Source organism: Cygnus olor, chromosome 16 (genome assembly GCF_009769625.2).
Source record: "Cygnus olor isolate bCygOlo1 chromosome 16, bCygOlo1.pri.v2, whole genome shotgun sequence".
In the NCBI taxonomy this organism is placed as follows: Eukaryota; Metazoa; Chordata; class Aves; order Anseriformes; family Anatidae; genus Cygnus; species Cygnus olor.
In genome coordinates, this window is record NC_049184.1 from 15,339,155 (window position 1) to 15,353,577 (window position 14,423).

General features: G+C 47.1%; 1 protein-coding gene across 2 annotated transcripts; it reads left to right on the forward strand.

Moving 5' to 3' along the window:
* The first annotated feature begins 1,313 nt into the window (after positions 1-1,313).
* KIF3B (kinesin family member 3B) lies at positions 1,314-13,259 on the forward strand. 2 transcript variants are annotated; one of them, XM_040576346.1, is made up of 9 exons: positions 1,314-1,400; positions 5,778-7,216; positions 7,820-7,921; positions 8,606-8,728; positions 8,840-8,958; positions 9,193-9,306; positions 9,999-10,104; positions 10,314-10,492; positions 10,753-13,259. In XM_040576346.1, the coding sequence occupies exons 2-9, from the start codon at positions 5,834-5,836 to the stop codon at positions 10,844-10,846; spliced, it is 2,220 nt and encodes a 739-aa protein (XP_040432280.1). In that variant the 5' UTR covers positions 1,314-1,400; positions 5,778-5,833; the 3' UTR covers positions 10,847-13,259. The 2 variants fall into 2 exon arrangements, with proteins under 2 accessions (XP_040432280.1, XP_040432279.1); XM_040576345.1 differs by lacking the exon at positions 1,314-1,400 and adding an exon at positions 1,783-2,424.
* The last annotated feature ends 1,164 nt before the right edge of the window (positions 13,260-14,423 follow it).

Genomic DNA, 14,423 nt, shown 5'->3' on the forward strand with positions numbered 1-14,423 from the left:
CATTGTCCAAAACTGACTGTAAGCTCTTTTAAAGAGCGAAGTGTTGTCAGAAATACCATGGTCCCTGAAAAGCAGCGCAAGATAAAGCTCAGGATAGGAAACGAGATCTGGGTTTTATCGAGTGCGGTTATTGCCTTACTGGACCCACATCACCTCGGTGCCTCGCTTTCCGTTCCCTGTAGTGGACTGCCTCGCAGCAGTGCTCTGAGAGTGGGCGGCTGTGGAGCAACACCTTGATCTCTCCGGCAGTGCTAGAGAAGCCTGGTGGTGGCGTGTTTACTCGTTACAGTTATGTGTTCAGACGTTCTTTGTATTGAACTGGGGAAAGGGTTTTTGGAGGGACATGGGTGGAAGATTGTTCGTAGTCGAGTTGGAGACGTAGGGTTTTGTAGCTGCTGATGTAAGGTGGAAGTCTGTTAGAAATGTAATTGTTTTTAAGCTAAAACTCCTGAAGTAGCTGTAGCGTGGGTTGGTGCATGTTTTACCTAGGTCCGTGTTAATGGTTTCTGTTTTTGTTTTTTTTATTTCTGTACTCTGTAAAAATAATCCCTCCGACAACAGAATTCCTGGTGGTAGGGCTAGTTCCCAGCACAGCTAACTGAAAGGCGTTAGCTAATGGCGAAACAGCAAAACGAACAAAAAGCTTTAGTTTGCCCCAGCGCTGTTTGCCTCCGGTACCACGTCAGGGTCTTCAGCGGTAAGCCTCGGTTCGGCCAATGCCTCTTCGTACTCCCGTCACCTTTTCTGAACACCGACTGCAGAACTTTGGTTAATTCCTAAAAGTGCCACTCGTGAGGCTGTGCTACCGGCCTGGCCGCCTCTAGTGCGGTCCAAATAACGCCCTCCGAGCGTTCCCGGGGGTTTCATTGCGGCTGAGTTTTGGTGTTTCGTTGTTACTGCTGTCGCTTGCCGCCCCCCCCCCTCCCCGTGCTGTGCAGGAGGGCGGCGGCTCCGTGCACCCAAAGCCCTGCTGGGCCCGGAGGAGCCCGGGGGTGGGCGCGGGGCCCGGCGGGGGGAGCAGGAGAAAGAAAGGGTGGTTGGTTGTGGGGTTTTTGTGGGTTTTTTTTAGAAAAAACGTGTTTTTCTAACAATAAAGAGCTTTTGTAGGCAATGCTGTTGCCCTGCGCGTCCTTTTGGGGGGCCCCGGGGCTCTACCGGGCCGGGGGGGGGGGGGACGGGCGCGGAGCTCTACCGGGGGGGGGGGGGGGGGGGGGGCGGTCGGCCCCGTGGCTCTACCGGGACCCGATCGCGCTCCGGAAGCGGCGGCGTGGGGCGGGCGCGGGCGTTGCCAAGGAAGTGACCGGGGAGTGTGGGGGGGTGGGGGGGCGGCGCCGCTCCGGCCCCGCCGCATCCGGTGCCGCGGGAGGAGGCGGCCGCGGGGCTCCATGGTGACGGCGCAGGTGAGAGCGGCGAGGCCCGGCCCGGCTCGGCCCCGCTGTGTGTTCCCCCCCCCCAGCCCCTCCCGGCGGCCCCGGGCTGCTGCCGCCGGGCCCTGCCGCGGGGCTCGGCTCGGGGCGGCCCCGGGAGCGGCGGCGGCCCGCTGGGGGCTGCTTGCAGCCACGGGGAGGCGGGGGGGGGGGAGCGGCCGGGGGCGAGCCGCCGACCCCAGCCTCCCGCCGGCGGAGGGGCTCCGGGCCGGGCCGGGGGCTCCCGGGCGGTGCCCGGCAGCGGGAGGCGAGCGGGGGCCGGGGGTGGCCGCCCCGGTCGGTGCCCGGTGGCTGCGGGGAGGTCGGGGGGCAGCGGGGCCAGCCGCCGCCTGGGGAAGGGCTGAGAGGCACGGGGGGAGCAAGGCAGGGCACCGTCGCCCCCAGTATCTGAAAGGTTTAAATGAGAGAGCGGCGGTGGGTTTCAGGTGGTACCCGGGGCGGTACCTGTAGGATGCGAGGCAAGGATTTGGGCACCGTTCCTAGAACTTCCCCAGATCTCTACACTCCTCTCTACACTTGATGCAGGGGAGCCTCGCGAGGCCCGAGGCTGTGGGGTCGGCCGGGTGTGCCCGGGTGTGCCGCGTCCTCGCTGCCAAATGTTCCCATCCAGAAGTGCCCCCGTTAGCCCACAGCCAGCCCGTGGCAGTGCTTGTTTCCTCAGGAGCAATCTTCTGTTGTAGAAAAGAACTCAAATGCTCCGTTTGCTCCCCGCCTTCCCCACCTTGGTTATACGGAGCCCATCTACCAACGCATTCCTTCAACCCTAAGTCCCAACGGGACGTTCAGGGGACTGAACCGGGTCGCTCGAGGCCTGCCTGGTGGCGTGAAGGAGTCCCCGTGGCAGAGGAGCGCCTGGTGCTGCAGCCTGCGCCGCGTTTCGCTGCCAGGCCCCACTGGCCAGGGCCTGTGCAGCCGCTCCCTGCAGCTCCGTCCTTGCAGGAGAGTTCCTGTGACCATAAACACCACAAACTGGTTCTGCTTTTGGTCAAACAGCTGGGTGAGTCTGGGGAGAAGCGTAATTTGATGTGTTGTGCTTTCAGTAAGCTGCACGGCAGCAGCTAAAATAAATGGGGATGATTCGTGACAGGTTGTTATGAAAATAGCCCGCATCAAGGGTAAGATAAATTGTCTGGGTCTATAGAAAGAGACTTGCAAGTGAGACGGGGGAATGCGTCAAAAGTTTAGGAAGCTCATATAGATGAGATACACCCAGAGGAGCAGCAAATATGCAACTTTTTTTGTTAAAAGTATGCGTTGCCAAATCTTAAAACGACACGTGCTGGACGTTTCACTTCCAGGTGAGTGTGTGCACAGCAATGTGTACTCTTGAAAAACAAAGCAGCCAATGTGAAGATTAACTTAATCCTCATCGTTTAATCCTAGTCAGCATCTCTTTCACAAGCTGCCCTTCTCATCAAAATTACATTTTGGATATTAATTGTATAAAGAAGGACCAGGCTCCTCTTGTCAGAGTTTGTGCCTAATTTGAGTATTTGCCAGTACGTACGTTCCCCATGTAATGCAGATAAATGATGCGTCGCTTGTTTTGTGAGCTTGTCTCTTGTGAACTTGAACTATAGGAATATCTCAGGTAGGTGGGGAAGGAGAAGCATCACAGAATCACAGCATGTATTTATATATATAATTACTCATGATGAGTAGAGGGAGAGTTGCTTTTTCTGCTTCTGCAAGACTTGTCCCCGTTTCAAGTGTTCTTTTCTATTGGCATACCAAAATACATGTTCCCTGTGGGCCAGAAAATAAGGTCATCTTTATTTGGAGTTGTCAGCTAGGAGGGAAATTTTTTTCTTCAGTTGCAATCCAAAATTCCTATAGCGGTTCCAGTTCAGTATGTGGGTTGTTAAACGCTTCTGGATCATTGTCCAGTTTGGGCAGCTCCACGCACGTTTTTCATCTTCCTGCTAGTAACTTCTAAATGCTTTCATGGGAATAACGAGGGAGCGAGGCGCTTCCCTGCACAACAGCAAGGAAATTCTGAAGGTCGTGTAGAGGTTTCCATACAGTTCTTCAACATGTTTATTTGTTCCTCTTGTGCTATTCTTTGTAGTGCAGATCTGCAGTCTGGACGTTGAGATAGGAGCGTTCTGCTTCCTTCTTCAGTCCTCTAGCTCTGCTCTTGAAGTTCTCTGTCACCTTATTTGAGAAGCTCTCTGGAGACATGCAGTTACTGAGTAAAAACGGTTAGACCGAATCCATGGGCTGCTGCAGATCCAGCTGGTAGAAAGATGCATTTGGAAAAAAAAAAAAAAAAAGCTTACTAGAAATGACACTGCATTTCGCAAGCTGTACCATTTGGATCTTCAGTGCAAGGCTGTCGCTTTAGCAGTAACGCGGTCTCTGTGCTCTGTTTTAAATGGCAGCTCGTTGTGCCAACTGCTGGGAAATGCAACAGCACGTGTCTTCCTCTGCAGCCCAGAGTCAGGAACGGCTCGGACCCGTGAACTGGATTTATGCGCCGTGCCTTCGGGCTGGCGGTGAGCCTTGTGAGCCCGGTGGTCCCCACTCAGCGGGTGCAGCAGAGCAGGAGTGTGGCGTGCGGGCCGTGCGGTTAGCGTGCGTGAGCAGAGCTGGCTTTTATGGAAAATCCCCATAAGTGTATTGGTGAAAGAAAAACAATAGCATAGGTCTGTGCAAACAGTTGTGCTTGAAGGCTCTCAGGCACACGTGGTTGTTTGCTGTTTCCTATAAAAACAGACGCACGAGCTCTAGCTGAGGAGGACATTCGTTTGCAGAATCCTTTCCCAGAGGGCAATCATGTTAGAGAAAGACGACGGTGGCCTCAGAGGACTGAGTGCTTTATGAAATGTTTATAAGTGATAGGAAAGGAGCTTAAACTCACCTTCAGAAGGCTGAGAAGGGCAAATCCTGGCAGGTGTCCACTTCACACCCTAATGTCCTCTGATTGCTTGAGCATTAGGCGAGGCATACCGTAGATCATTCCGCCTTTAGAGCTTTCCCTTCTACTCTCTGCTGGATACAAGCTGGAAATGCCACCTCTCTTTTAAGTACGCTAATACTTGTGCAGCAAGCACAAATGCAAGATCAACATCGACCGGGAAGCTTGGAAGTGGAGCAGGGAGCGGACGAGCCCCGTGGGGGGCCGCAGGGGGTGCAGAGAGCAGGGGGCCTTGGGGTGCTCCCGGCTGGGGGTGGCAGAGCCCACACCGTGCCTCGTCCCGCTCCTGGCTGGCTGTCCTCACCCGGCAGAAGGCAGGTGCTGGAAACACTCCTCTTAGCTGCCAACGGATTTTGGCGTCCAGCTCACTGGGGTGATTTGGTCCCCCGGCTGGTTTGGCTTACAATGTCTGCAAGCCTTGGAAGGCGGCTACACTTGGCTGCCGTAACGCTCTACTTTGCCGCCAGCTAGATTGTGAGACGTGGGAAAACTTTTGTGTAACAATTATTTTCCTTCACTTGATTCTTGACAGAAAAGTGAAAGTAACATCAGTTTTCCTAGGTGTGGAAACGGAACGTTCAGGGATGGGATGCCTGGGAATGGACAAACTATTTAACGATTTTATCTTGAATCCTCACAGCTGTTGTAGCCCAATTAAAGATCTGTTATGCTGTAGGTAGGCTTTAGAAAGTGACTTTAAAAGTTTTAATGCACAAGACATAAAAGCATTTGGGCAGTGTTCCAGGGAACCGCTGTCACTTAAGAAAACCCAGGCATAGGTTTTAAACCTTCCGAGTCAGGATGGTCCTGATGACACATCACATCACATCACGTGTGAGAAGACTGTAATGTAGAGGTGGTCTCATAAAAATGAGACATTTTTGTCAATACATGGGAGGCATAAGAAGAGGCAACTCTGAAAATACTATATTTATGTTTTGTAATCTCTTGAATGTTGGTAGGTAGGTGAAACACGCAGGTGAATCACCAACTGATTTCCTTTCACGAGCCTGCAGCTGCGTTCTGAGCAATATGGACAGAGCAGGTCTGTACTGGACTTTCAAAGCACAAGATATAAAACAAAAAGCTAAACTGCAAAGAGAATCAGTGGCAAGGAGATACATCATTTTTATAAATAGTTTTAAAAGCGTTACGATTATTTTTAAAGGTCAAGAAAAGGATCTCTGCCAACTGCAAAGGTGAGATTTGATGAAGATTCTTTGCAGCAGAGCCTGTATAAATGATACTGACGGGCTTTGGTAAAATAATACTGTCTTGGCTCAGGCCTTTTTTTAAATTTTTATGTTGTCCTTAATTGTTATTCTTCAAAATCCCTCAGAACGTAATGCAAAATTCTGCTTGAACAGATGAATTGAATATTGGCTCTGTGCAGAAAACTGCCTTCATAGATGCCTTCTTTGTTTCTGTTCTAGGTTTCTAGCACTGGATCAGCCATTGATCAGAACACGCCAGCCACAGACCTGCTGTCATGTCTAAGTTAAAGAGCTCTGAGTCTGTTCGGGTGGTGGTACGATGCCGGCCAATGAACAGCAAAGAGAAGGTAGCTTCGTATGAAAAAGTCGTTAACGTGGATGTCAAATTAGGGCAGGTCTCAGTGAAGAATCCGCGGGGAACATCTCATGAACTGCCTAAAACTTTCACCTTTGATGCTGTGTACGACTGGAATTCCAAACAGGTTGAACTCTACGATGAGACCTTCAGACCTCTCGTGGACTCTGTTCTGCAAGGTTTTAACGGGACAATCTTTGCGTATGGGCAGACTGGAACGGGGAAAACATATACGATGGAAGGGGTGCGTGGTGATCCTGAAAAAAGAGGGGTCATCCCCAATTCATTTGATCACATCTTCACCCACATCTCTAGATCCCAAAATCAGCAATACCTAGTTAGAGCCTCTTATTTGGAAATATACCAAGAAGAAATCAGAGACTTGTTATCAAAGGATCAATCCAAACGGCTGGAGTTAAAAGAGAGGCCAGATACAGGTGTATATGTTAAGGATTTGTCCTCCTTTGTTACAAAAAGTGTCAAAGAGATAGAGCACGTCATGAACGTGGGAAACCAAAATCGCTCAGTTGGTGCCACCAACATGAACGAACACAGCTCTCGATCTCATGCCATTTTTGTGATCACTATTGAATGCAGCGAGTTGGGACTTGATGGAGAGAATCACATCCGTGTTGGAAAACTCAACCTGGTAGACCTTGCGGGCAGCGAGCGCCAAGCTAAGACTGGAGCACAGGGGGAAAGGTTAAAGGAAGCTACTAAAATCAATCTCTCTCTTTCAGCTTTGGGCAATGTTATATCTGCCCTAGTAGATGGCAAAAGCACACACATTCCATACCGGGACTCAAAGCTAACTAGGTTACTTCAAGACTCATTAGGTGGCAATGCCAAGACTGTGATGGTGGCCAATATAGGCCCTGCCTCTTACAACGTAGAGGAGACTCTTACAACACTAAGGTATGCCAATCGTGCCAAAAACATCAAGAACAAGCCGAGAGTGAATGAGGATCCTAAGGATGCTCTGCTACGCGAATTCCAGGAAGAAATTGCTCGACTCAAGGCACAGTTGGAAAAACGGTCTATTGGCAAAAGAAAGAGGAGGGAAAGGAGAAGAGAGGGTGGGGAAGAGGAGGAGGATACTGAAGAGGGTGAGGATGAAGGAGACGACAAAGATGACTATTGGAGGGAGCAACAAGAAAAGCTGGAGATTGAAAAGAAAGCTATTGTTGAGGATCACAGCTTGGTAGCAGAAGAAAAGATGAGACTGCTGAAAGAGAAAGAAAAGAAAATGGAGGACCTGCGACGAGAGAAGGAAGCAACAGAAATGTTGAGTGCTAAAATCAAGGTAGAATTCTTCCTCGTCATACTTTCATACTTTTTTAAAGCAATTGATTTAGGCAGTGGGGAGAATAGCAGGTTTCCCAGGTAGGAAAGGTATTTCAAAAGAAGTTTCCAGAATAGTGATTTGTGTTTAATCAGATTTTAAAATAAACTGTTTCTAGACAGAAGTTGAAATTCCCTTAGTTTCCGCCATTAATTAGGAACCTCAATATTCATGAGTTGCTGCATTGTTCTTATATGCTGATCTTGTAAGATCTTAAGCAATCATCACAATAAAATGTGATGATGCATCTTTTCGCAAGCTGTAGCACAAAAAAAAAAGCTTCATTCTGTAACAGATCATTAACAAGATTTTATACGAGAGTACACATTTTAGTTCTTCAGATTGGCCACGTTACAGCAACGTGTAATTCCAAGCAAGTTACTGTTTCATTTATCCCCCAGTTTTACAGCAATTTTTAGAAATAGTAATTCTCAGAGCAGATGACTTCAGAGAGAGCTGCCCTCATGAAGAAGTCGTATGTAAATGAGAGAAAGTCACATCCTGCGGAAAAGACTTGTTAGCTGGTCACTGAGAGAGAAACTTAATGACCGTGTTTTCTTTCAGGCAATGGAAAGCAAACTTCTGGTGGGAGGAAAAAATATTGTGGATCATACAAATGAACAGCAGAAAATCCTGGAACAGAAACGACAGGAAATTGCAGAACAGGTACAAGGAAGAACATTTGTTATTTTTGTATAAAAAGCCTTGCTGTGGAACTTCTATAAAACATTGTATCAGGAGAAAGGTAAGAAAGTTTGCACAGGTTTAACCCTGAAATTGATTTAATGGCAATCTTAAATCTCAAAAAAAGGGGCAAGGGCTTGTGTCCTATTTATTGTTGTATGAAATATGTAGATAAGGTTTATAATACCTTTCTTCCAGCTTTTCACATTAAAGATTTATATTCCATCTTAATTGGATATGTCTGTAAGCGAAGAAATAATTGGAAGGCCTCAGAGAGTGACAATTCAGCTGTTAACTCGAGGGAAGGGGTGTTTGCTATGTGACAGAAGTTTATTTTCTATTACGCATTTTCTGATGGTAATTCGTTAAGTGCAATGATTAGTATGAATTGATTAAAAAAAATCTAACCACAACATTTAATTCCTTTAACTGAAACCTGAGCACTTATTCACCCTATCTGATTCCAATAGACCCTCACCAAAATAAAGACAAAGAAGAGCTAATGCTTCTGGTATTTCTAAGGCAAGAGATAGGAAGAACTAGAAGCTAAAGCAAAAGCCCTGGAACCCAGGGAAGTAAAAACATCCCAAGTGTTGGTTTCATGTATGTCAGCCTGGAGGTGGCAATGCAATTGTGGTCCCTAATACTGTACATCACATTCTTCAGAAACGTCGGGAGCGAGAAATCCAGCAGCAGATGGAGAGTCGGGATGAGGAAACACTAGAGCTGAAGGAGACCTATAGTTCTCTTCAGCAAGAGGTGGACATAAAGACCAAAAAACTCAAAAAGGTAAAAAGAAAATTCTTTCACATCCACTGGGTTAGGAACAAAATCAACTTGTGTGTGAAACTGAGAGGAACATTGGCAAGTTATGACTTCAGCTCTTGTTGTCTGTTCCAGTTATTTTCCAAGCTGCAAGCTGTGAAGGCAGAGATCCATGATCTCCAAGAAGAGCACATCAAGGAGCGCCAGGAACTGGAGCAGACCCAGAATGAACTTACCAGGGAACTAAAGCTAAAGTAAGTCCCGTCACTTCATTTCCTGTCAGTTAACTTCAACAGAGATGGTTTCTTAGTGGGGAGTGAAAGGAAGGACTGTTCTGCACATGCTTGTGGAACAAGATTTCAACAAGAGAAAGCCAAAACATTCCTCCTTTTCCACAGCTATATTAAGTCAGTGCGAGAGGAGCAGTAGAGAAAATCGTCTGCTGATTGTGTTTCTTGTGTATTTCCCATTGTTGTGGTTTTATGTAGGCACTTGATTATTGAAAATTTTATTCCTTTGGAAGAAAAGAATAAGATCATGAACAGATCATTCTTTGATGAAGAGGAAGACCAGTGGAAACTGCATCCCATAACCCGGCTGGAGTGAGTGTACTTCTCATCTTCTACTTAGGATCTAGTTACAGGTCGCATAAAACCCTCTAGTTGCTAAGAACAAGGCACCCCAACAGAGGGATCGAATTGGGGATGTAAAACGGCCCTCCAAGTTCTTAGCTTCTTGTTGAATTATAAAACAAAGATATTATTCATCTGAGTAGGTTGAATAAAATAGGAATGCACAGTTAGGAAAATTCTTGGAAGATTAAGATTTTTCTTCTAGATGAGCCCAGTAATTATATGTAGAATATATGTAATTCTGCATGCACCATTGAAATAGCAGTAAATTCCTATTGTATTTGTTTCCTAGATTACTTAGGAAAGCTCTCAGAAATTATTATGCGAGAGCTGTGGGTATATCCTGAATCTCTACAGAGGAAGTTCTCTAAAGCAAATTTGGTAAGCAGGGAGCAACCAAGTGCATCTGTGGTCTGTATGATAAAAAACAACAACAACAAACCATGGAGATACCCTGCTTTGTGCAGGGAACAGATGACAAGGGATAACTGCTTTATCTTGTTGACTGACTGCTGAGAGCAGTTCTCGGAAATGCAGTCTAGGTTGTTTCTGCTCTCTTGAAACGTATTTCCTTGTGGAATTTGCAGATGTTGTAGCTCATAAATTCCAAGAAGAGTTTTTGGTTTTGGTGCATAATAGACTGAGTATCTGTGTTTCTCTAGTAACCAGCAAATGATGAAAAGACCGGTGTCTGCTGTAGGATACAAAAGGCCACTAAGCCAGCACGCCAGGACGTCCATGATGATCCGTCCAGAAGCTCGGTACAGGGTAAGCCCAGATGTGGTTACAACTTTCAAATGTTCGCCTTCCTGGTCAGGGGAATGTGAATTTCAGAGGATTGTTAGTTCTTCTATGGGACGTACATTTTCACAGTGTCCTGCATAGATTTGTAAAGTACTTCAGAATAAGCTTCTGGGGGGAAAAGAAACTATTTGTATGAAAACATGCAGGCTTTGATTTTGCGTCTACTTTCTCAGGCAGAGAATATTGTATTACTGGAACTTGACATGCCCAGCCGAACAACAAGAGACTATGAAGGACCAGCCATTGCTCCCAAAGTTCAGGCTGCTCTAGAAGCAGCTCTGCAGGATGAAGATGAGATACAGGTGGATGCTTCGACCTTTGAGAGCACTTCAAATAAAAAGCCAAAAGCCAGGTGAGCTGAATTTTTAGTAAGCAGACTAGCCAACAGCAAAGGGACAAATGTAATTGCTGTCTGTCTGCAGTTCTCATCAGCCAAGCTATGGCTAACTTGGCTGTAAAGCAGAGATAGAAAGGAATGTAGGACGGTAGAGAAAGCTGAGACTGATTAGAGTATAAATCCAGTAAAAAAAAATTGGAAGATTAATTTTGATGAGTAACAGGTGACATTGTTGGGGCTTTTTTGTTTATTTTTTTTCATTTTTACTTCTTCAGGCCTAAAACTGGAAGGAAATCAGGGGGATCCTCTTCAGCAGGCACCCATAGTTCTCAGCTCTACCCACAGTCCCGAGGGCTGGTTCCAAAGTAAAACCAGCAATTCCTCTCCAGGGCGTGAACAGCCTTTGCCTTCTGAGAGCAGAGACAAGTAAAAACCTGCAGAGAGACCTCCCAGCCAGACTCCAACCCCCTTCCCCTGGAGGTGGTCTCTTTGCTGTTTAACTGACTTTTGCCAGTCCAGGTGCACTGAGCCACAGGAAGATACGTGCTTGCAATTCAGCATTTGGCCTCTGTGGGAAACAGATTTTAGTTAGGAAATCAGAAATGCATGAGGTACGTTACAGTGTATTAGAAGCAATGGGAAGCATGGGGATCACCTCACAGCATCACCGTCTCTCCTTCTGCACTAGCCCTTTTGCTGCACTGGGCTTTTTTGCTGTTGGGCAATAAGAAGACAGAGTTGAAAGTCATCTCAACAGAACCACCGCTCCAGAGCTTCATAGTGAGAACCAAATGAGGTTAAAAAGCAAAGGATTTATCCAAACCTGGCTAGGCGCACAGTTTTTCCTCCTCCTGCTTGAGAGGCTGGCATCATCCTTTGGGGTTAAGAAGTTGGTCTGACCAGGCAGAATGGCAGCTGTGCCTCCCTTTAGAAGTGTAGGACAAGAAGGGGTCTTGAAAGCAACTTTGTACTCTGTAGAAAGGAAGCAATAGAAATTGAAGTCCTTTACTTGTTTACAGGCATAAGTAAGAGCTCCTCTAAACTGACCTCCTGCAGACCTCACCCCTACCAACAGGAACCACCTTGTCAAAGAATTCATCTGCGTACCAGTGCCAGCTCCACAGCTTTCTTCCTCTCTGTTGCCTCCATCCTTACCCCTGGCATTTGAAACCAGTCTCCACACCAAGTCTGAACGGGGGGGGCGGCGCATGGCCGTTTTCTCAAATCTCCCACTGTTCACAGGAAACGTAGCGTGGGCATGGAGCTAACTGCCTAGCAGGCTCACAGGGCTGACTCTGCTCTCCCCTGTAAGCTGGGTAGAAAGTAGAGCACCTTAACGAGAAGCTGGCTTTTGAGTGCACCGTTCTTGTAAGTATGGCCCCTCCGAAGTGTCTAAGGAGGTTCAGCATACGGTACCCCTTGTGCCTCACCCGTGTCACGTTAGAGGTTTTTCCTTTGCACCTCCTGGACCGTGCAGGGCCCGGTGGGAGTGAAAGCAGATATAACCGAGTCTGGGTAACGGATTCTGGCATTAAATCCAGGGGTTGTACTTTGAAAACAAGGGAGGAAGAACTCCTGCTTTTGACGGTCTCTCTGCAAGCTGCCCTATGACTAAAGCAGGCTGCTGTAATGCTGCAGGCTTGTGTGGCAGGGTTGAGGGAGATGGAACTGCCGTGTTGAAGACAGAGTAAGGTGTCCCTGTCTAGTGTCTCGCAGCTCATTTGTAAGTTTTAGTTCATTGTATATTGAGACTTGGGATGTTATTTTTTCTGGTTGCTGTTGGCTGTCACCCTATGAATGTTTTTACCTATTTCCTCTCCTTCACTGATGACTTTCTCCAGACTGACATGTGTGAGTGTATGAGGACTTGCCTGGTTTTAGAAATGCTCTGATATATGGACTCTGCCTTGTGTGCTCGTTACGTATCTGCTGAGTGACTTCATCCAGGCTGGAGAACTCCATTTTGTCTGACCCCCATGAGCAGAAGGAACTGCACACTCAGCACAGCTCACCTCTGCATCTTGCGGGCATGGTGCCTCGGTGAGCCAGCTGCCCAGGTGGGCCCCGTTAAACTCCAGGTCAGCTGCTTTGGGTCATGGAGTGCTTTTCTGGATCACAAGATCAACACACACACACACACACATATATTTTAGTTTTGGTGGAGGAAAGAGGAGTTTGGCCATAACTGAGAGCAATCACCAGACAAATTTCAACCAGAACATGGAAAGCTGGTATAATCTTCCTTTTTATAAAGCACTGTTTATGTACAGAGAGCCTTTTACTTAGCTCTTGTTGTATAATGTAACGTCAACTTCTCTTCCCTCTCCTCCGTCTCTCCCTAGCACATAATATTCTGTACCTTGACATTTTAAAAGATGATTGTATGCTGTAAGTGCTCAGAGAACTGAAGTGAAACAAGGGGTTCTACAACCTGTAATAGCAACGTAATATATATACGCATACACGTACACACCTACGTGTATGTATGTTTCATGGGAAGATGCATACACAGCCACATGTGTTTGCACATGCGCACACTGCCTCAGTTACTTCTGTTCCATAGGGAATCCTATATTAAACTCATATGCTGGAAACTCCCCTTGTGGCAGGACTGGTACAGTGGAAATCACAGTGCAAACCCAAACCGTTCTCATTTTAGTGCTGGTAAATATGTCAGAAAGGCTCTGCTTTTAATTCTGTAGAAATTCATTAGCAAGGTAAAAGAAACTCAGTGAGGTGGAAAAAGAATAAAATTGCATATTTAGTCATTGTATTTAAATCGGAGCAGTGGTTAGAGACTTGGTTAATGTATTCATGGGCAATCTCAGATTGTTACAGAAGCTTTTAGATTCTCTTTTTGATGGACGTACCCTTGACCAGATACTCAGTGGCACTGATATTAAGATAAAATACATTGTCTTAAGCTCTACAAAATGTACTGAACTCTGTGTTGAAGTTTTTAAGAAACATTCCTGCCAAGTTTGCGTGCCTCTGGCTGTTATCTGAACCATCTGGGCTTCCTGCAGGTTAACAGCCAAAGACAGGAAATCCAGCAGACTCCTGGAAGAGGCCCTTGGACCTGGTGCGCAGTCACAGCTTTTTCAGAGGAATGTTTTACATCCTTCTCATCTTTGCTCTGATCTGTATAGGGGGATCTTTTTTTAAAAAAAAAGTAACCTGCAGCAAAAGCAGCCCGTTGGCTCCAGGAGCAAGCACCACATGACGCTGAAGTGTAAGAGTAAAAGCACTTTCTTAAAATCCTTAACGTAGATCTAGCGCCTTTTTAAAAACATTTGCATGCTGCTTGAATTTTCTAAAACACACGCATGCCTCTGTGATAGCATCTTGGATTACATCGATGCATTATACAGATCAGATCAAACTTCTCTTATTTTTTTAGCTGTAGCAAGTCTGCCTTCACTGCACACGGAGTGCTTGCCAAGTTCCAGAGAGGCACCTGTAAAGCTGGATCTGTCCTCTCTTCTATCCGCGTTTTACAAGCACTGAGTTTTGAAAGGTGTTTTCTGTTGTGTTAAAACACAGATTGGAAAACTTAACCTGCAAAAGCCATACTTGGAGGCTGAGATGGAACTGAACTGAGAGCGCTGGTCACGGCTGCTCGCGGTGGGTTTAACTCTCCGTGGTCCAGGCGCTTACTACCTTCTTAAATTCCTCTTTCTTTTTGAACCCAAGGGCCCGAGGGCCTCCACGCGGGCACAGCGGTGTCACAGAGCTTACAGAGAGCTCCCAGAGCTCCCAGAGAGCTCCCAGAGCACTCCGAGCTCCTCGGAGCCGCACTGAGCCCGGCCGACCCTCGGGTGATCCGCAGGCAAAAACCCTGCCAATAGTCCTGTCCATACTTTTACGGCTTGTATTCATTTGTACCATCTCTTCGGCCTAGGGATGTAAAGTGCCCCTAAACACGACGTGTAATAAAGCCGGTGAG